At 42.2% G+C, this 23,195-nt stretch overlaps 1 protein-coding gene across 1 annotated transcript in view; it reads right to left on the bottom strand.

Moving 5' to 3' along the window:
- Positions 1-8,368: 8,368 nt before the first annotated feature.
- pkd1b (polycystic kidney disease 1b) overlaps positions 8,369-23,195 on the bottom strand; it is a 41,132-nt gene continuing 26,305 nt past the window's right edge. The window contains exons 23-43 of the mRNA XM_082544121.1: positions 22,896-23,151; positions 22,606-22,801; positions 22,307-22,474; positions 20,706-20,846; positions 20,332-20,542; positions 20,109-20,232; positions 18,383-18,526; positions 17,972-18,293; positions 17,685-17,796; positions 17,436-17,593; positions 16,776-16,978; positions 14,162-14,359; positions 13,926-14,080; positions 12,781-12,981; positions 12,172-12,346; positions 11,876-12,058; positions 11,698-11,802; positions 11,476-11,610; positions 11,194-11,396; positions 9,534-9,645; positions 8,369-9,433 (exon numbers count right to left, since the gene is read on the bottom strand). Of these exons, the coding sequence (XP_082400247.1) occupies positions 8,555-9,433; positions 9,534-9,645; positions 11,194-11,396; positions 11,476-11,610; positions 11,698-11,802; positions 11,876-12,058; positions 12,172-12,346; positions 12,781-12,981; positions 13,926-14,080; positions 14,162-14,359; positions 16,776-16,978; positions 17,436-17,593; positions 17,685-17,796; positions 17,972-18,293; positions 18,383-18,526; positions 20,109-20,232; positions 20,332-20,542; positions 20,706-20,846; positions 22,307-22,474; positions 22,606-22,801; positions 22,896-23,151 (4,381 nt within the window). The 3' untranslated portion in view covers positions 8,369-8,554. The remainder of the gene's footprint in view (positions 9,434-9,533; positions 9,646-11,193; positions 11,397-11,475; positions 11,611-11,697; positions 11,803-11,875; positions 12,059-12,171; positions 12,347-12,780; positions 12,982-13,925; positions 14,081-14,161; positions 14,360-16,775; positions 16,979-17,435; positions 17,594-17,684; positions 17,797-17,971; positions 18,294-18,382; positions 18,527-20,108; positions 20,233-20,331; positions 20,543-20,705; positions 20,847-22,306; positions 22,475-22,605; positions 22,802-22,895; positions 23,152-23,195) is intronic.

Below are 23,195 nucleotides of genomic sequence, written 5' to 3' on the forward strand. Positions count from 1 at the left end.
GCAAAGGCCCACTTTATTGTTTCAACTCTACCGTCTACTGCAATAGAAGATAATGTATATAAGAACAACAGAACACTTTACTCCTGTAGTCAAATATTAGGTGTACAACCCTGTTAATGGACGTGTATGTAGACTCTAAAGCATGATTGCACAGAGATGCACTCTGCATAACCCTAACCCATATTTTTCACATTAGGCTAAATCCTAAAACTTTCTATTGAAATGTAAAGAGGTGTTTTTTCATATCAGCAACCTCTTAAAAGTTTTACTATTTATGCTTCTTTTATTTTAGCGGACCTGACAGTGTGTCATATATGTCTGTAACTGTTTAAGAGAAGGCTGTAAATGGATGATTTATAGTCTGACTTACTGAACGAGGCACTTGGAGAGTGGTACCATGGCAAACACAGCAAAGGCCCACTTCATTGTTTTGACTCTGCCCTCAACTGCAGTAGAAAACGATGCATATCAGACCAGAAAACTTTACTAAAATAGTAAATGTACAACTTTGTGGAAGGACCTATCTGTAGACTCTAAAGCATGAGTGGCATATATTTTCATACAGGTAGAATGATATTTTTATGTAATCCAATAAAATAATTAAAAAATAAATAAATCTCATAATATATAGCGCTTTTATTTACTACATTTATTTAAAAAGTGAAACAAAGTCTACATATGTATGTGTGCACCAAGTCTCACCAAGTCTCTGTGAAAGCGATAGCCAATCCTTTTTTTTAAAGGCCATCATCATTGTTCTGAAGTCCATAGGAATAGGATTCCCCAGGAACCTACGCCAGGATCCTGTTTGTGGACTTCAGCTCTGCCTTCAACACCATCCTTCCAGACCATCTCCGAGACAAGCTTTCCCAGATGAATGTGCCTGATCCCATCTGCCGGTGGATCACTGACTTCCTGACGGACAGGAAGCAGCACGTGAGGCTGGGAAAGAATGTCTCGGACTCCCGGACCATCAGCACCGGCTCCCCTCAGGGCTGTGTTCTTTCTCCTCTGCTCTTCTCCCTGTACACCAACTGCTGCACCTCCACCCACCAGTCTGTCAAGCTAATCAAGTTCGCAGACGACACCACCGTTATTGGGCTCATCTCGGACGGGGACGAGTCTGCCTACAGGAGGGAGGTTGAATGTCTGGTGTCCTGGTGCAGCCACAACAACCTGGTGCTGAATGCCCAGAAGACAGTGGAGATTATTGTGGACTTCAGGAAGCACACAGCCCCACTCCCCCCATCATCCTGACTGACACCCCCATCACCTCTGTGGACTCATTCCGCTTCCTGGGTACCACCATCACCCAGGACCTGAAGTGGGAGCCCACCATCACCTCCGTCATCAAGAAAGCCCAGCAGAGGATGTACTTCCTGAGGCAGCTGAAGAAATTCAACCTGCCAACACAGACGATGATGCAGTTCTACACTGCAATCATCGAGTCCATCCTCACCTCCTCCATCACCGTGTGGTACGCTGGAGCCACTATCAGGGACAAACAGAGACTGCAGCGTGTTGTGCGCTCTGCTGAGAAGGTGATTGGCTGCAGACTCCCATCTTTGCAGGACCTGTACACCTCCAGGACATTGCGGCGTGCAGCTCGGATCTCAGCTGACCCTTCTCACCCTGGACACAGTCTGTTTGACCTGCTCCCCTCAGGCAGGAGGCTCCGGTCCATTCGCACCAGAACCTCTCGCCATAAGAACAGTTTCTTCCCCTCTGCTGTTGGACACATGAACAATAACCATATGACTGTTCCCACCACTAACACATGACCCTACGCTGTGTTCACTGCATCATTCCATGTTTGGCACTGATCACCACCTGCACTCATGTATATATCTTTCTACGTAGCACTCTTAATTCTTATTCTCATGTATATATCTCATGTATAGCTCATGCACATATCTTTCTACGTAGCACTTTTAATTCTTATCCCTACTTTTATTTTTTCATGTCTATTTAAGTGCTATTTATGACACTATGTTTGCACTGAAGCACCGCAGCAATTTCCTAATGTTGTAAACCTGCTCAACATTTGGCAATAAACCCCTTTCTGATTCTGATTCTGATAAAATGGAGCATGATAAAAGGCCAGTGATAAGTAGCTTTGGTTTTTAGGAGCTTTTATTTTGAATATCTAATCCACTTCCTTTAAAACCTGTAAGCCCTCAAAACTTTGAATGACAGTCATATAATGAAGTATTGGCTTGAAGATGTGAGCATGTTTTTTGTGATGAATAATAGCTGTGTTTGAATGGTCCTGATAAACAGAGGGCACACTGACCCTCTTAAACACTCACAGAATCGGCCTTGATGAGTTTTAGCCTGAAAAAGAAAGCGTGGCATAGCCAAAAAGCTATGTTGCTATGGCAACCACAATCAGTGAGAAGAGGGAGAGGTGCGAAAACCCCTCGTCTGCATGAGAGGGAGACACAAAAAGACACAAACATGGATTTCCCTCTCAAACAAAAGGTTATGAAGAGAAAACTACAAATCATAATGAAATATTCTTTCACGTGGCAGCAACTTCCCGAGTACAAAATACTCTTGATCAGAGGGAAGTTGAAGCAGCACAAACATAGCACAGTTGATTGACACCAGTTTTGTTTGTTTCCGTTAATGTGGGGGGAGCTGGTTGACCTCTGATGACCTCTAGAAACTTTTATTAATATCTTTTAAATGATAGCAGCACAAACAACGATTTTTACAGCACAAACGTGTGACACCACTTTTGTTGGATTTGAAGGTGGGGCCAACTTGACTCTGAGTCGCAGTGTAAAGACAGCCAGTGCTTCTGATTTTCAGCTGAAATTTGTGGGCTACGTTCTGTAAGAGTGTGGAGAATGGAGGAGGTTAAGTTTTGGTGACATTCATGAGAGAACTATAAATCCTAATTCACACCATGGAGACCTGCTCCAAAAAGCTGACGTAGATGTTGCTGGTTCTAAGAAATAAGCACTTCAAGTTTCAGAACATGTTTACCGCCTTCTTGTTTCAGTATAGAAAAAGAAAAGGCTCTAAAAAGTGCGTCATCTCGCCCTTGGAGTCATCTTGTCCCCTTTTTGGCCCATCACAGACATCGACCTGTTTTCCCTGCGGACATACTGATGGGATTCCTGATCGTGCTTCAGTAAGAAAATTGTTTATGTTCGTGGTGTGATGTGATGTGCATGTAGAAACTGTTTTGATGTGCTTGGGTAAAAAATGATTATTTTGTCGCTTGACGCGGTGCTGATTGCACCAGCCGACTGCGCCACGCAGAGTCTCTGACTTGAGCTTGTTGGTCTGTCATCTGACTCACACAGGGTCTCCTCCACATAGCCTTCATTTACAAACTGCTTTATCAAACCAAACATTACAGCTGACAGCTGGATTTTCCTGTTTCAGTGCCACCAGCCAAACAACAAAGAACCACTTACTGCTTAAGAGACAGAGAATAAAAATGGACAGTATATCATCAGTTTCTTAACATAAAACTCACTGTTGCAGCAAGTGTAAAAAAGTGATCCCCTTAAACTAACTTTTAGTGCTATTGTCGTTATTTTGCCACATCTTTACCTCTCAGACCGATGTGGATGAAAACAGAGGTTCTCATATTTTTCTGGAATTCCCCTCTTCAGAGTTTATTAACAATTAAAAACTATCCAAACTGGATTTTACTCTTAATAGATTTTATATATGTAAGTCTCCAAAGCATTAAAATACTTTAAAGTCACTTAATATTTTTCACTTTATTATCGGCAGCCTCCCTAGGATAACCACATTAATACATCCCAAATGAGGGACATGGAGTGTGTTTGTGAGTTTGTAATGCTCAGAGGTGGTCCCAGTTTGTTTTCTTGGCTGATGTAAAAATAAATGCACAAATAAATAAAGGCCATATACACAAAGAGAGTGATGAAAAAGCTGAATTCAGTTTTTAAATACATACAATAAGCATAAATGCAAGCAGACGTTTGTTCAGCATTGTTCCTGCACATGTGTAAGAGCAGTGCATCCTCCAGGGCGGCTGTAGCTCAGTAGGTAGGGAGTGGGCCATCTACCAATCAGATCAGTGATCACTAACTTAATGCTAAAGTATCCCTGGGCACTAAACTGATCCCTGAATCGTTTCACGTGTTTCCCCTGGAGTCAGAGTGTGTGAGTATTAGGTTAAACGTGCTTAGGCGTAGAAAAAAAATCACTTGTATGAATGTTTGTGAATGAGCCTTGCAGTAAAGAAAGCACTTTAAGTTCTAGAATTTAGTATAAAAGTACTACATAAATACCAGTAAATGTAATCCCCTTTTCACTGTAATTACAGATGCAAGCCTGACTTTGGTTTTCAGTATGAAATCATCCAAGATGAACGCCTTCCTAGCTTTTAGTGAAAGCCAATACTAGAGTCAATCCTAGAATACAAGAGTATAAAGTGGTACAACTAATTCATCTTCATTGGCTCAACGCTTCCATATCCCCACCATAGGCTGAGTGTACTCAGGTTAAACTGTCTTGTGAACGCGCATAGACTTCATTTGAGTTTCATGGGAAAAACCGGAAAAGGGGTTTGGAACATGAAATCCCTTTCAGGTGAGATAAAATAAGTCACGCAGATGAAAAAAAAGAACATACAAACAAAAATCCCAACAAATGTCTTCTACTTTCAACCGCTCGCTTTAGGGTCACCGTCTGCCCCCATCTCATCCATATATCCACTATAATTTGTCTGCATCTCAGCTTTGCCTCTAACTTTGTCTCCAAACTGCTTAACCTGAGCTGTTATATGTTATATATATATTTCTGTGTGTGTGTTTGTGTATAAAGTTATGTTCTCTTTGATAAATTCCTACGCTTGCAAATCGTTGAGGGAATTTTCTCATTCTTGACAAAGTGAACAGATAATAAATGACATCTGTAATCAGTACATCAAGATCGTTCTCTGTTATTCTCTTAAGCCATCAGGTTTGATGAATAGTTTGGCCTACAGGGAACAAAGTTTGCTGACTTTATGACTCAGCTGAACTCGTACTACGCAAATGCCGTGTTTTAGAATGTGTGGTTTGGGGTATTAGCATCCTTGGGTGGTGGATCCAAGTTTTTGAGTGAACTGATGTTGTTTTTAGAAAGTCAAACTGGCTTCAGGATCACCCCTATGTATCTGCTATATTCTACTTCTCTTAAGCCATCTGGTTTCACGAGCAGTCTAGCATACAGTGAACAATGTTTGTTGACTGTTCAGCTACATAGGTGTCGTGTTTTTAACTTCTAGTTTTGTCACTGACGCATGTGGGAAAAGTAATTGTTGTTTCATAGCTTCAGTTGTGTTGCTCAATGTTGATCATTCTGTTGTAGGCTTCAGTGGTGCTGTACATAGAAACATTTCCAAACAAATGTATTTTTTGGCACATTGCTATTTGTACATATTTTAATGATTAAGTGGAGTCACATCCTTAATCCTGACAGTACACAAATATTGTTCTCTGTTATACTCTTAAGCCATCAGGTTTGACGAGTCTAACGTATACGGTGAACAAAGTTTGTTGATTTTATGACTCAGCTGAAATTATGCTTTGTAAATGTCTTTTTTTAGCATTTATAGTTTCCCCATTGACACATGTGACCAAAGTATTTGCTGCGTCACAGTTTCAGCTGTGTTGTTCTGTGCTGTTCATTGTGTTGTAGGCTACAGATTAATGGTAACACAAACATGTACAGGTTCTTGAAGGACAGGGTGATTTCAGAGTAATTATATAGCTTTGGTAAAACCCACTACAGTCTGGTCTCTTTTAAAGATGGAATAATATTGTCTGATGACATCACCAGGTTCTCCAGGCTGTGACCTCCAACACTGAAGCCAGTGAGGCAGTCATGGTACTGAGACTAGGAGGGAGATGTAGCAGAAGAACTCCAGCTTTAAGGAACATGAGAAGTTAAAAAATACACATTTAATTAGGAAAGAAACATGGAAGAGTGAATATCCCACATGCTTGGACAGCATTCCACAGTAATGAATGCACAAACTAGTTTTTTAGCCTTACTTTGAGACAGGGTGTTTCTAACCTTAGCGATACTACACAAATGCAAGAAAGCATTTAAACGCGTTTGTTTAATATTCCCAGGGCGGCACGGTGGTTAGCCCTGTTGCCGCACAGCAAGAAGGTCCTGAGTCCAATTCCTCCATCAGGCCGGGGTCTTTCTGTGTGGAGTTTGCATGTTCTCCCTGTGTTTGCGTGGGTTCTCACCAGGTACTCCGGCTTCCTCCCACCGTCCAAAGACATGCAGCTTGTGGGGATAGGTTAATTGGATAATCCAAATTGCCACTAGGTGTGAATGTGAATGTGAGTGTGAATGGTTGTCTGTCCCTATGTGTTAGCCCTGCGACAGACTGGCGAGTGGCGACCTGTCCAGGGTGTACCCCGCCTTTCGCCCTATGACAGCTGGGATAGGCTCCCGCGACCCTGAAAAGGATAAGCGGAAGCGAATGGATGGATGTTTAATATTCACCGAGGAAACGAGCCTGATTGAAATGGCTGTGAGATTCCTCACAGTGTGACTGGAGGCCAAGATAATGTCTTCCAGAGTAACTATCTGGCTTGATAACCTGTTTTTATGTCAAATTACAATAGGTTTTATCTCAGTTTTATCTGAAGTTAGAAGCAGAAAATTAGAGGGGTTTTTTTGCAGTCTAACAAATTGGTGTGTGCCATCTTTTTTTATTGGTAGATAAAGCAGATAAAGCATATGATGTTTGCTCTCATAGAAAACATCATGTTTGCACTGTAGTACTCTTTCTTGGCATGAAGCCATACTGCATCTCACTAATTTTCATCTAACTTCTTAACCAAGCATAAACAAGTCTTTCAGATAGCCTCATAGCATGGCATGCACTGGGTTCACCAATAGGACAGTTTAATCAAAAGATGAAGACTACTGTAACAAATGTGAAGGTGGGACAAAATGAAAACTAGAACAGCAGACCTGACTGTGAACAGGGTCAAAGGGCCCATTATTAAATCTTCAAATTGAGTAAAAAACCTTTGTCAATAGGGAAACTATGAATGCTAAAACACAAGATATATAATTAGCACAAATTTAGCTGAGTCATAAGTCAACAAACATTGTTCACCGTGGGCTAGAAAACTGGTCAAACCAGATGACTTGAGAGAGTATCCTGTACACAAATAAGTAAGGCTGTGATTTATAACTAATGACTTCATTTGTAAAAGAATAAGACAGTTCCTCTTTTATTCCTCACACACACAGGTGACTGTTGCTTATGTGCTGGGACAAAGTAGTTGCTGTTTCATAACTTTAGTTGTGTTACTCGGTGTTGTTCATTTGTCTTAGGCTACAGGTTTATTGTACGATATGCGGATTGGAGGAGAGATACAGTGGAGCTCTATGAACACTGTAATAGGTCAGTGAGGTTAACAATAAGTTATTCTGTTATATGTAAGTTTTTTATAAAGGGGTTGTTAAACTGTAGGCTTATTTGTATTATATTTGCATTTATATTAACAACGAAACTTTAGCAGAATATAAATGATGTTAAATGCCTAATACTCACTATTCACATAATCTTCTTTTAAGATCACCCATCCTCCATTTCTGTTCATATCTACACCATGGTAGAAGTCAGCTCTCTCTCTCTTTTAGACTTAAAGTCCCTACTCTTACATAAAAACTCCTGCCTTTCCTTCTCTCTGGCTCCCTCCTAACATGCCCCCCCCCCCTTTCTTCTTCTTCCTTTGTCTTCTGCCAGCAGTAGCACAGTTTCCACCAGCACACTCTTGGCCAACAGTACCGGAGGCGGTCATTGTTAACCTGGCCCCTATTAATCTGGTATGGAAATTTTATTCTTTATGAACCAGAATTTGAAAGTTTGTTTTGACTAAGATTTTATGCCAGATGCTCTTCCTAATGGAACTATCCCCATTTATCCAGCATTGGTTCCACTGACTGGGTTTGTCACTCCAGCACTTACATGTCAGAATGTGTTGTTCCTTAAATTATCTCTATTCCTTCGGTTAGGTAACAATATAACATGTGTATGTAAAATAGTCCTAGGCTATGTTAACACTTAAAGCAAACACACAGAAGTACACACATAATGTTATGAGGGAACACTTTCTCTGTTCAAAGATGTGGAGCATAAAGTCCAATTAAACTGTAACATTCTGTTAATTAGGGATGTTTTCTAGTTTCCTGCTCTTTGCTATTTGGAATTTTTTTTATGTATAAGCTGACCTGCTGCTGCTCCTGCTTCTTGCCAAACAATTTCTTGGTTTATAATTTAATATTGCTATCTGAGGGACTTTTGCTTGTTCCTGGAGTGGATTTCAAACATATTGCAATGTCTGAATCAAATGGTCATGCCTTTATTCATCTGCAGAGCAGAATATCTACAGCACAGTGTCTTTACCACTTAGAGTTATAGAATGTTGTAAAGTACAGTAAAATGTTCATAAAATGGACAACAGCAAAAACGTGTGTCTTCATTTTGGTCATTTTTTTCAAATGATTCTGTTTTCCAGACACAGACATTTTTCTTCCATTGTGATGTTTCTCACTCAGTCTCTGGTCCTTCAGAGATCCAAGCTTTCCTCTTTACTGGAATCCCATCCCCGATAGATCTTCTTAAGCCTTCTTCACTTTTGGGTCTGGGATTAAAAGCAGAATTTTCTTCTCCGTTTCCACATGGAGAAACTTCCAACAATTGGAATGTCCTCTGAGCAGCATCAGCTGAATGAGAGCTCCCAGAATGCCACGCTCTTCTTCTGGGGAACTTTTCAAACTGAGAAGCTTTTGAATACAATACACTGATTCCAGGTGTAGGGTCGGCAACTTCGCAAGAGTGCACAACACTAGCTGGCTGAGGTTGAACTGCTACTGACTCAAACTCGGAATAGGAGATATATGTATTGGGAAACATGTACACTGAAGGGACAGAGGACTGGAGTGTAGATGGCAGGGAGACTGGTAGCTTGGGATGATGGAGACTGGTCTTCCTGTGAGTAACTTCTCCTGTTATCCTTCCTTCATCTGCGCCTGTTGGTATTCCTAACTCTCCAAAGATTCTTTCACTTTTCTTCTCATAATTCATCCATGTCTTCCTTCTCCTGGTCTGAACCTCATCCAGTTTAATTTCTAGGTTGTAAATGTCCTCACTTATCTGGTTGACCCGATCAAAACGAGATAACAGAGCAGTAACACGGGGCAGCAGACTGTCTAGGTACTGCTGGACTTCAAAACCAAGCTCAGACACTGACGAGTCCTTAGACCCATTGGAGAGAGCCGAGGATAGAGGACGTGGGGACGAGAATGCGGAGGGCGAAGAAGGGGAGCGGGAATAAGAAACGGTTGAAGACAAGGTGGAGAGACAAGATTCCTGTGAAAACCTGGAAGGAGGGATGCCCATGCCTTTGAACTTCACCCTGTGTCTGAACTAGAAAGGGGAACAAATGTGCAGAATCAGTAACAACAGCTACAATTTTTAGTTACTCAGCCTTCCTGATGGAATGCTTCACATTTAGCAGTCTATTCACCTGTTTAGCCTTAGTGAGTCCCATCCATAGCTTGAGCCTTTTGATGAAGAACTCCACCATTTGATAGTCCTGAGGTTTAATGGTTGGATGAAACAACTCAGCCTGCTCTGCCCTTTAGAAGACGAAAGAAGATGGTTTATTAAAACTTAAGATCCCTCTGTGGCTCTATCTTCAGTAAATTTCAGCAAAACATTCAAAACAACATGCCATTTAACAAAACTTCCTATGATACAATGTGGCACTCAAAATTTTGTCAACCACTTATATTTTTGTGGAAATACAGAAATTCTTACTGAAAACATTACTCTATTATCACAAAAGTAATAGAAATTCAAAGATCACTTCAACAGTAAGGTGTGTAATACTGTGCAGGGTTACAAAGTGCAACTTCTTTGCAATGAAAGAGGTTTTATTTTTGCCATCGCCAAAGAACTTTATCCATTTGTGAAACACGGGGTTGGTACCATCACGGTTTGGTAGCGCTTTTGCTGAGTTTAGGCCAAGATAACATAACATCATATACAAAGCCATGAATTATGAGGTCTGCCAAGAATTTTCAAACAAAGATATCAGGACATCTATAACGTAATCGAAAAAGAAAGTTTGGCTTGCTATCAGCACTCAAAAGCCTGCATCTCTGATCTCATGGGTATTGCTGACTTTGGGATGTTTAAAAGATTTACAGATCATCTTCCTTTTTTTTTTTCCCCATTTACATTATGTTAAGGTTCAAAATATTGGGGATGGAGACAAGAGAAAAAAACCACAATAACAACACTGGTCCGGCCGGGTTAAGTCAAACGATGATTTTAATGAACACACGCGTGGGAGATGGACACTGATGCAGACAGCCTCAGATCTCAAAATGGTGGAGCATTGCTCAAACTCTTATAGCCTCTGGTGCCTCCACCTTATCATAAAAAGCCTAAACATTCACATGCTTTCTCTCACACAGCGCCTAAGCTACGACCTTGGCTCCCTGTTTATCTGCTCCTGCTGAGATTGGGCAGAAAACCTCTCCAGTATATTCTGTTCTCTTCTAATCAGACAAATAAGGCGATGACTTTCTGCAAACAGTATTTCTTATAACTCAGCAGTATAATGCATCATAAACAATATCATTCATCCACAATAAATCAGCAGTCTAATGTAATGCAAATCAGTTTAACTAATGCAATAGTTATCAGCTTCTTCTAATTCAGGAGAATAATGCAAACTAAAACTACATAATAATTCACAATCTTTAGTTAGGGGTATAACATGGCATAAAATAATATTATAATCTAACAATTACAATCAAATGAGCTGAACATAACCCGTAATACAAAATATTACTAGAACACAAAACTCAAAATGCTGGGTCAAAAGGACCCAGAACCGTGACATTATCTTTCTATCTTAAGATGGAATTTCTAGGTAACCAGACACCTAGAAGACTTTCACAGCTACAAATTGCCAAACATCAGATGTCAGTATGGCAAGATTATAAACTTGTTTAAGGCCTATAAGGGCTTAAAGGGCTATTTCTGTCTTTAAAACACAGTTTCTCAAGGGCTAACAACTTCGACAGTCTACAAAACTCTGTTGTCTTTGAAAAAAGAACAAAACCTAACTTTGGTTAAAGCAAACATAGCATCTAAAGAAAGGTAATGTTGTGTACCTGTAAGTATGGATAAGAACAGCTCCACAGAGTCTAGCCAAAACCCAAACACCTCCTCCCATGAGAAGCAGCCCATAGAGAGGGCCCAGGATGGGGTGGACCTGGCAGATTTTTTGCAGGACGATCCGACCATGAAGAAAGGACAAGACTGAGACACTGGTGTCTTGTACTGACAGGAAACCTTCTACTGATTGTGAAAAAAGCTGAAACAAACCATATCAAATATCTTTCATCTCGCCTTTTTAAATATCTTTGCTTAAGCTGATGTTTTTCTGCTCATACCACATTCCCAAGGTGAGTGCAGAGCAGCATCAGCAGCAGTAGTAGGACAGCCAGAGCCAGCAGCTCCCTCCAGGCTCTGTGCAACACTCTGCCTATCGCAGCCCACCTCTGCACAAACCGTAAGGTTCCCAGCAGCTGGAAATGGGAATGAGTTGGGTTTTTTTGTTTTTCTTTTTAAATCAAAGTGAAATATCTGTGGACATGTGTTAGACAATACTTCACCTTTAAAACAAGCAGAGTGAGCAGGGTGGCTGCACACTGAGAGGACCTTTGTGACAGAAGGGCAGCACTGTGGAAGTTGATGAAGTTGTCTGGTTGGGACCGCAGCTAAATAGCACATAAAGGTTGTTGAATACTAATTTTGTTTTGCTTGGAGGATTTTTAAAATGTTATTCTTTACCTGGGAAACACATGACGACGCACAAGACAGGAAGCGGAGCTGCAGGATAGCTGTTGTCAGCAACAAGAAGGCAAGGAGCAGCTGGAACCAGTGATGGCATTGATGCAGATACTGGGTGCGCTCAGTGGCCACAGACCACAGCTCCCCAAGTACAGTCAGGAGAGCAGAGATGAGCAGAAGAATCTGCGGTATAAAGTCATTGGATTGGGTGAAGAAGTACTTTCTATTAACTATTAAGCTCTAAATACCAGATTATGGTGAAAGATTTTCATTTGAAAGACTGCAGGATTTGTTACCGGAAGTGCCGTCTGCAGGTCCAGTCCTGACACGGATAAAGGGATGAGGAGTGGATGGATAGAGAGACAGGATGTGATGGCTTGTGTCCGAGTCTGCTCAAGTTTTACGTACACGCACAGAAATAAAGCAGACTCTCTGTGGTACTGAGTGAACTCTATAGAAAGAGCTTCAAACCTGGAGCGAAGGAAAAGAAATCATCAAATAAAAACTCACCTTTTTATTTTTGTCCTTTTTTTGTCGACTGAATATGTAAATGAATGCAATTCGATAAGCGTGACCCATGCGTAAATAAAAGCTTTGAGTTCATCATTACGATGGAGGGTAAATGTTATGCAAGAATCTGTGGGCCATAAACAAACAGATAAATAACGACATTAGAAGATGATTGGACACCACAGACAAAATGTGCACCACAGTTTTTGGTCGTTTGCGTGTTAATGCTCCATTTGATTTCAGAAGAAAAACAACGTTCCATTGTTTTGCTTTTTGGCAACTTCTAATGGGCTCACACGCCTCATTATTTGCAAAAGAGTCAATTCAACAGTATTGATGAACACACTCAGCATGTCTGAGAGAAGCACTCATGTTGCTCTGACAATTCCACTTACTGTTTCCTGCTTCTTCCTGCCGTGTGAAGGGCAGTGAGGAGCTCGGGTATCGTTCCACTGTTGTTTGACTGAAGGTGAACCGCCTGGCTACCGAGCGCATGTGTGTACTGCAGCTGCGTTAAGCCCACGAGTCGCAGTGAGGGGTTTTGGTGGAGATGTGGCACCAAGGTGTGATTGATCCACAGCTCTGTGTCAAACCAGCTGCAAGAAGAAAGAGTAGAATAAGCTGAACAGTTGCACTCCGGAGGCAACACAAACACTGTTTCATGCAGTCCACCAAACGTGTATTGACACATAAATGAAAGTAGTCCCCAGCAAAATTACCAGGCAGTAAATTTAAGGTGAGCAATTATGGACTTACATAATATATTGGGTACGGTGTCCTTGTATTGTGCTGCTGTCCTTTGTTTCTATATATAGGCGTATGTAGGTGTGCATGTGTAAGGGTGCGGCTGTGTCGGGCATCTTTAGGCATGGTGGGTGTGGCCCTACCAACTGGATCATCACACACACCTGGAGCTGACCTAACGTCGTCGGGGAGCTACATAGCAGTGTGGCTGAGAGCTCCACAGAAGGTCAAAGTTCACAACAATCAGCTCTTATCATGTCTGATATAAACAGCATAAATCTGACACAGTTCTTTCAGCGAGTTGGGACCAGAATTGCAAACACGTTACTCTAGTGCAAACTTGCATAAAAAAGTGCAGTTACAAAAGTGCATATAAATGGTGGAAACACAGAGATTTCTTAAGCCACAAATAACAGGAAATTTAAATCAAGCGTGCAAACAGATTTTCTAATGTGTGAAATGCACAATTTACTGCTGATTGTGCCAATAATTGACGCTGAAAAAGAAACGTCTTTTGTTTCGCTTGTTATTCAAATGAACTGTTTAGAAAAACAGCACCAATTTTGTATTTCACCTGTAAAACTGACCACATTTATTAGCGCTATTTGGGGATTGCCCTCACATGCTATTTTGCCCTCTTAAGTAAATCTGCCCCTCTGTCGATTAGCTCAGCAATCATTAAACATCTAAATGTTTTCTGACCTTTTGAATTTAAAGAACTCGAGATTTGTCCCCACATTTTACACTGTGTGGCGACAGTGTGCTGTGTTTGTGTGGCGTTTGGTGTCACCCTTACTCTTTGAGTGAGGTGAGGTTGGGAAACCCCAAGGGTGACGCGTGAAGACGTTGTTTGATGGTGGCGTGCAGAAGCCTGGCCTGTCCCTGCTCAGTTGCATCCTGGTAGTTCACCATCAGCACCAGCAACAGAAATAACAGCTGCCACACACACTGCTGCAAAAAAAAGAAAAAAAGTGTGACGTCTGGGAAGAAAAATTCCCAGACAGAAATAAATCTTAAATATTTTCTCCTCACCCTCATAATTGACTGCAGTGCTTGGACTTTGCGAGCCTCCTCTTTCGCCTGCAGCAGGCCGTAGCCGCATGGCGGTCGGACCTTCCCGCTCTGCTCTCCAAACGGCCTCACCACAGTGGCCTCCTGAGCCAGCTGCTCCTCCACCTCTGGATCCACAGGTCTCCACAGGACTGTGTAGATCAAGGCCAGCACGCACACCTGAAAAACAGGTGTCAAGAGAGGTTGGATGGAGAGAGATTGAAGTCCTTGCCCCAACTTCCTGTCAGGACATCTGAGAGAGGGTAGAAAGTCTGAATATCCACCCTTATGTGTTAACAATGAGTGTTAATCAGCTCTTTCCAGTTTGCTAACAGTACATCGCCTTTATTCATAATCAAAGAGATAATCAAAGGACAAGTCTGATTAGGGTTGCCAACCGTCCCTTAAAAAACGGAATCGTCCCGTATTTAGAAACAAAAGTACACGTCCCGTATTGAGCTAATAAGGGACGCACTTTGTCCCGTAATACAGTGAGAATCAAAAGTAGTCTATAAATGTTAATGGAATTAACACTTTGTTTGAAAACATAATTCCCAGCCCCTCTTCTGCTTTGTGACCGATGAGCTGACAGCACACTTATGACAATTTGAGTATGACAAGTCAGATTACCGCTCATCTCATTGGTCGAGGAAAGGTCGCTTACGGAGAAAATACCGGAAGACAACAGATGACCACAACAAGAAGCATGGCCAACAGGGAAACAAACGCCGACACTGCGGTGCAAGTCTCGGACGACAGTAAACCTAAAGCTGGGCAGACACTGTGCGATTTTCAAACTGCACGATTGACTCACAGGGGTTAGAAGTTTGCAGGTCACGATGCAGGTCTCACACTATACGGCCCGATGCTCTGATGCGACCTGAGTGCGCACACTGTGCCTCCATAAAATGAAGGTTATAACAGAAAATCTGTCGCTCGCTCTCCCTCTCTGTCTTTCACTCACACAGACACACCACCACCATCAACTTTGCTAAATTGCTAATGAAAAACATTGATCAGGCAGCTGTGATTGAGCAGCAATGTAAATCCAACTATTTTCACGGTTGTTGTGGTCGTGATAATTTTGTGATGCCACATCGAAAAGGCTCGGATGAGCTTTCCAAAGTTCTACAAGTTGTGCCTCCATCGCTTGTGTCCAGATCACACGCCGCACAGCCGTGCTGCTCCATCTTTTTCACCGACGTTTACGTGTGAGCAGTGTGAGCGGCTGTGGTGACACCCTCACGAGCGATTGATGATCGGGAGCTGGTCGTGAGGTGTTAATCGCTTCTCGTTACCCCACGTATACTACACGATGCACGATGAAGGCCAAAATCAGGCCGATCACCAAATCGGTTGCACGACTCAAAAATCGTCTCAAAATGGACCAAAAATCGCACAGTGTGAGCCCAGCATTAGAGCAGCAATGTTTGTTCGCTCAGAGAAAGAAAAAAAAAGGCTGCAAAAGTACAGGGAGGAATGGGAAAAGGAAAACACCTGGCTGGAAAAGTGCACGATAACACCTATAAAGCGCACTGCACTGTGTGCCGGCGCACTTTTTCCATAGGCATGCTTCTAATGGTGGGCACATGAAGAACACGAGGGGCATGAAAGCTCGGGGAACCCTTTACCAATTTCTTGTCCACCAGGCCACGGCAGAAGCAGATATGGTATGTAAACATTGGTTTGTTTTTTTTAAACCCTCTGGTTAAGGTTATGATGGGCATGTGCGGTGAATATCAGGGCTATGTGGCCAGAAGTGTGATAATATAATTTATTTTGTGTAATAAACAACTGCAAGGATAAATGATTACAACAAATAGATCACTAATACATAAAAGTAATACATAGATGAATAATGATGATGAGTTATGATGCGTAATCATGGGAACAAGTGGGTTTACAAACAGGAGCAGCTGATTAGCATTAGAAAAGCTGAAATAATACCTCAGCTGAAGCCAATTGTACTAAATGCACTATATGTGCACTGTTACAAGAATATTTTTGTTCTATTGTTTTCTATTAATTTATATAATTTTAAGTTAAGCAGGACAGAGTTCTTTTAAAGAAAGATTTACTTATATTCTCAAAAGTTAAGCATGACAGGCTTCTGTTTAAGAAAGAGACCTGTTTTACTGTGTTAATGTTGTCATTGTGAGCTAAAAATAAATGGCTAAATGATCATTTGTTTCCCATATGGTCATATCACAAAGAATATGCATCTGCTTAAATCAAATTCAAGTCAAATGGTTAAAAAATAATTTCACACACAAAAAAAGAGCTACCACACTGGGAAGGGTGAAGACAACTGGGTTGCCCGGCCCTGGCCACGAGGTGTCCCTTATTTATTTTTCAGGGAGTTGGCAACCCTAAGTCTGATTAGACTGAAATGACTGTTGGAACGTCTGAACTTTGTGTGAGTGCACATGATCCAGCTTCAGCATTGGTAGATTAGTGTGTGACTGCAGGAGTGCGTGAAAGATAAAAACTGTCTCGTCAACTCAACATTATACAAATGCAAGTCATGCAAGTCAAAGTAGTTATAATCTGCCAAAACCCTGAGAGGTGAACAAACTGGACCACATGCTTGACTCACCTTGAGAGGTTCCAGCAGCAGAGCAGAGGTGAGAAAGGCAGAAAGAGCTGATACCAGCCACATGAGTACTACTGTCCTGGAGAAGCAGCTTCCATAGAGTCCCATCACAGCCAGACACGCTCCAAGCAGCAAAGCGAGCAGAGGATAAATGACACGCAGCGCCCAGCGAGGAAGTAGCCTGCCTGGCTGACTCCGAGCAACACCTGTTCAAATAAAATCTCCAAATGTGAATAAAAAATTCTAGATAGGATGTTTTTTGTCTCATAGTCTAACAAAAAGATACCAAACCAGGGTTAACTGTAAAGGGACTCATGGAAATAGTGATGACTACCTCAGTTTCTTATATTCAGCTTCTCCCCAGTACAGTGCTTTGTAATAGAGAAGGCCTTAAACTTATATATAGTTAGCTAAAATGATAATTGTGAATTGTATTTGTATATGTAGTATGGGCGACTGATTGCAGATACGGATCTGCCCTATGGACCTGCTCCATTACTGGGCTGTTGCATTAGGAATTAGGTGCCCACACAGATCTGTTTCCCATTCTTAAGCCATCCCAAAACACTTTATTGAAACAGTATCCACTCATTGAAGGAGTACTGGAGTACATTTGACAATACATTTGTGGGTACAATTAACAAGAAAAACCTTTTATGGTACCTATGCGTGTCGTGTAGAAGGAACATGTGGAGTCAGGAGAAGTGCTTGGCAGGAAGGTGCTTGCCATCGAGTCTACGGATGGACACTCATAGAGTCCAGTGCCATACTGGGAGTTATCCTCACTGTGCTCTGACCAGCTGCTGCAGGAGGTGCTCCGCCTAAAAAAAAAAAAAAAAAAAAAGTTGAAGTGATACAGAATGTTACCTGTCAATAAAGAACATCATAAAAATAAATCTTTATTTTCCTTACATGGTTGAGACTGAGGATGTTGTTCTCGGAGAATCCCGCCCACTGTCTGAGTTGCTGTTTTTAGCATCTGCTGTGTCGTCTGCTGCTTCAATAGACATGAGTAAATCCTCCTCTGGTACCAAACACAAGAATACAGAATCAGATGTTATTCAGAAAACTTGGTGTTCCCAGAACAGATTTGGAATCATTTTAATTTAAAGAAAGTCGGCAAGAAACAGCAAGAAGCAAAGTGCTGGAGACCATTCACGTCAATAGCAGAAATTAATTATGCTTTAACAGTTTCTTACCGGAAAGAGTAAGAAGTGTTGTCAGATTGTGGCTGTGAACTTGGACTTGATTGGAGTTCATATCTGGGGATTTGTGCGGCGTCAAGTGAAGCTGCATCAAGGCCTTTTTCCGCTTTAGCTGACGAGCAGATGAAGCCTTGCAGGGGTCAGGGGCTAAGGTTGGCTTGGAGGGGCTTGAACCCACTGGTAGACTGAGTAGGCTGTCACATGATGGCCACGCTACGATGCCATCTTCTTGATGTGCTTCGTACTTCTTGGGCACCAAACCAGAGGCAGCCCAGAAGTCCAGGATGCTGGAGTCTAAGGCCTTACTCTCCGGCAACTGGAGAAAGATAGAATAACAACTGGAGTTATTCTAAGAAAAAGACAGGAGTAAAATAACAAGTATACTGTGTATGTGCATGTCCTTACGGATGAAGGACTGTCAGTGACTCGGCCAGAGGAATCTGGCAAAGACAGAAAAGTAGGGCAGGAGAACTCCGATTGGCCAAGGAATACGTCCATCTCCACAGAGTGACAAACAGGAGAGGGAGGGACTGACATGTCCACAGTTACCTGAGTCACATGTAAACATACACCTGCAGCGTTAACATTTCTGAGTGTACTCTCACACAAGTGCCCAGATAGCAAGCAGGTCTGGCCCGGATCTGGTATCAAGCCGGCACTGCTGGCGGACTTCTGGCATGATAAGACGTATGTCATCCAGATATGGGCCAGGCCTGGCATAGATGGCACTGTCTATGTGATGGCATGCCATATCTGGCACGATTATGGTTTGGTTCATGTGGCCCAGGCCCATAGAAAACAGCTCTGGCTGGGATCCGGTATCAAGCTGGCACTTCTGACTGACTGGTGTCATGGCAGGATGTATGTCAACCAGATGTGGACCAGGTCTGGCAATGATGGCACTATTTATGTTCCTATTTTCTTATTTTAGTTAGAAGACCCAAATGCCATGTTGCAATACTATACTGGTATGGTAGCCAACGTTTCAAATGCAGGTTTGACAGGTTTGTGAGTTTACACTTTATCCAAAATCTAGTGAGGGTTTACTCATCTTTGCCAGTGGGTGACTGTAGCTCAGGTGGTAGAGCAGGCCACCTATTGATCGGAAGGTTAGTGGTTCGATCCCTGTCTGCATGTTATAAGTGTGAATGTGTATGAATGTAGTTAGTAAGAACTCAGCTTAGAGAAAGTGTGTGAATGTGGGATGTTGTATAGAGCACTTTGAGTAATCTGGGAGAGTAGAAAAGCACTATATAAGAATCAGTCCATTCACTGTCTGAACAGAGTTTTGTCATGTTACTTTTGCACTATCATGTTCCAGCACATGTTGGTATTACATGGCTTGATTAAGGTACACATTAGGCTGACATCTGGGGCCAGAGCTGAAACTGTTATAGGCCAGCACAGGGCCAGCAGTGTGTCTACAACTGGCCTTGTGCTGGCCCATGTGTGGGCCATATCTGGCAAACCAGATCTGGGCCACCAAAGGGCCATTGTTCTTTGCGGTATGTGGGCCATGTGTAAGCACATTGTGTGGGCCAGATCCGGGCCATACCGATTTTGCTACGTGCATGAGAGTGTTTAACAAACAAAGCATGGACGCACAGCTGACACAACCTCTAATCAGCAACTCTCTGATGGCACAAGTATTCTGTCTAATGTTTTGAAATTAATGCATGGCCTGTATTTATATAGCGCTTTACTAGTCCCTAAGGACCCCAAAGCACGTTACATATCCAGTCAGTCTCTCACTCACACACACACACACACACACACACACACACACACACACACACACACACACACACACACACACACACACACACACACACGTGATGGTAAGCTACATTGTAGCCACAGCCACCCTGGGGCGCACTGACAGAGGCGAGGCTGCCGGACACTGGTGCCACCGGGCCCTCTGACCACCACCAGTAGGCAACGGGTGAAGTGTCTTGCCCAAGGACACAACGACCGAGACTGTCCAAGCCGGGGCTCGAACCGGCAACCTTCCAATTACAAGGCAAACTCCCAACTCTTGAGCCACGATCGCCCCCACGATCTTCAAGTTACTTTAAATAGGTTCACTAGTTAAAAAAAATAAAAATAAAAAGTTGATACTGTTTTTAATTACCCGACTGTGAGCTTTTCTAAACAGGAAGCAGAGGAAACACTGGAGAGGAAACACCAGCACAGCAACAGTCATCCCCACAGCAACCGTCTCCACGTTGGCGAGCAGATGGGCTGAAATGGGTCCACTTGAGTATAAAGAACACATATCGATTTGATCAATAATCTACTGGCTTATATCTGGAATTATTAGATCTTCGAGTATTGAGTACTCTCAGTCACTTCACCTGTGCCCCACAGTGCCAACAGCTCCATACCACAGAGCCCCCAGTGCCAGGTAGAGATGCAGCATAAGGGCACCGCAAGTAACTCTCTGTCCCCTCGTGAAACAGCTGTGAGGGGGGCGTTCCAACAGGGATAGCCACAGGTGGCGGTCGACCATGCCAAATATCAGCTGGGAGGTGAACACCCTTTTAAATAGAGTGAGCTCCTCTGGACCTTTTGGGACAAATGGAACGGTTCAAAGACAATGAAAGAAAAATATTTCAGTTTACAGGAAGAGAAAGCACACAAAGTGGAACTTTGATAGGTCTGCTTAAGAAATGGCCTTAGTGCTTTTCCATTTAAACAGTTGAGTTCAGAGTAACATCTGTAACCTTACAAGAGGCAAGTACTTCCTTCTCCACTGTGCTGTTCGTCTCATTGTCAACAGAGAGCCAATCATCTAGCAGGAAGAAGAACATGTGGTCTGTCTGAGGGTCCCACACCACCACATGTTGCACATACCATGATGGGTCCAAACCTGTATTTACATGCATGTGAACACACACACACACACGCACGCACACACACACACACACACACACACACACACACACACACACACACACGCAGACATGTCTTAAACACTTACTGTTACTAATTAATCACACATTTCATTCACTAGAAAAACTGTTTCTAGTTAATCCCTATACTTACACTTTAAATACAGGAACACTTTATTGAACATGGTGTTTTGTGTCTGTCCACAGAGGCAAGTATGGACTCTACCATGCAAAGAAAAGGTAGCACTTAATAAAACATGACATAGGGTGTAATTTCCCCAAAGTTTACTGTGTATTTCTGATACAATTTATCCAAAATTAAGTTGTCATTTTAATTAGCTTAAAATATTTACCAGGAAGTATACAAGAATGAGGGAGTAACAATTTGAAGTCTTACTGGTAAGAAGAAATAAAGTACTGTAAGCATTTGTAAAGGACACCTTTGAATATTTTAATAAAGCAGACACAAATCATACAGTAAATAAATATGTTAGTAGTTCCTTTTTTCTCTTGCCTTACATTTTAACCACACAATAATTTTAAGGACGCAGGTTGTAATGCTGAGTGGACTAAGTGCTGCATCCTAAACCATAATTACACAATAAATTAAGCTGTGTGAGCAATATTATAAAGTGAACTAACCAGCCCACGACTGCAGAGTTGTAGCTCAAATTTAAGGCTCAATTTGATGAAAATTACAATAGAATTTAAATTTGTAGGCTGTATTATAAAGTTCTTCCAATTAAAAAGGGATTTTTTTTTGCTCCCAAGCTCAGATGGAAAACTGTCCAATAAAATATTTATTTTCCTTTTGCTAATCGTGTACACTGACTATTAAAGAAGGGGACAATTTCTTATTTATTTCTTTATGAGTGCGCAATTAAAAACTCAGCATCTGTGGTGGCATGAGGGTGCATTGGTGTACATGGCATTAATGAGTAACTCTAACATCTTTGAAGGCACCATTATTCATGAATAATATATATACACCGTTTTGGGGCACCATATGTTGTCATCCGGAAATTAAAGGCAATGCCAAACCATGCTGAGAATGTATAGTTCTGGAGCAAGAGTTGGGTGCTCAGCTTTCACACCTGTAACTCACACCTGTCACCCAGTAAAAAACTTGGACATTATGACTAAAAACAGGAGAAAAGAGGCCGTAAACTGTTAAGCAACTTCTCTCCTGAGTTCCCAAATGCTAACAGAGGGGTGTTAAAGGAAAATGTGATCACGTGTTCAAAGGGACTGTGTGTAAAACACAACAAAATAAAACATAAAACAAAAGAAATATCATTCTTACATTTGATTTGTTTGCTATTTTGAAAATCATTAAAGGTAGACTAGATTGCCTGGTGCTTGATTTTGTACACCTGAGGGAACAGAACTGGAAATAACTGAAGAGGCCTGGTCCAGTAATTGTGACCACATAATGTACCTGTGTTATCATGCCAGATGCGAATTTTCCAGACTTCGCCCATGTTGTCATCTGTCTCCACATGAAACTGGTCCAGGCTGCCACGCTGGAAAGCTCCATCCCTCTGCAGATGGTGCGAGCCGCTCTTTTTCAGACCATACAAACTAATGCCAACATGTGCCGTAGTCCCTGAAGGGTAGCACCACAGAAACGATCATTTTCCATTTAATTTTAAAGCATTCAAACAGGATAATTCAGCCATTACATGTAATGTTTGGCTTTTCATTTTCTGTCTCTTTAATGTCTTCTCTTTGGCTGACCTGCCCCGGGCCTCCAGCCAGTCTTTACCAGCACTCTGTAGTGGTACAGCCCGGGTCGCCCACACAGTGGTACCTGACTCAGTCTCAGGCTGTCTAAGTGGTCCAGTTTGTGGGCAATGAGCCCCACCAGCAGGTGAATCAAAACCAGGGCAGCACAGATAATCCCTACCACCATGTTCCTCACAGGTTCTCCTGACTGCAGATTTGAATAGGGGGAGAAGGAAAAGAGCAAAAATCATGCATTTATTTTAATATCTACATCTGCTGTAATCCTCTGTGTTCTCACGTACAGGTGGTAGCAAAACAACAGCCCCTGGATGAACAAACAAACTGGCCCCAAACATGGTGAGGTGCTGGGTGAGACATAGCGCTGTGTGGAGTGTGCTGCCCTCCAGTGGTTGAAGACCTTCCCGGCTCCAACGCCTCTCCTTCACATTGTAGTACTGGCACAGAGAGCTGAACACGCACACAGACACATTGACTGGACCGCCGTCGACCAGAGATGAACTCAGGTTGACAGAAAGAGGCGTATCTGTCCCATTCAGACTGTTGTAGAGGAAAATTAATTCATGTGAAGGTCATCTTTATTC

Source organism: Aulonocara stuartgranti, assembly GCF_965226115.1.
Source record: "Aulonocara stuartgranti genome assembly, chromosome: 8".
In the NCBI taxonomy this organism is placed as follows: Eukaryota; Metazoa; Chordata; class Actinopteri; order Cichliformes; family Cichlidae; genus Aulonocara; species Aulonocara stuartgranti.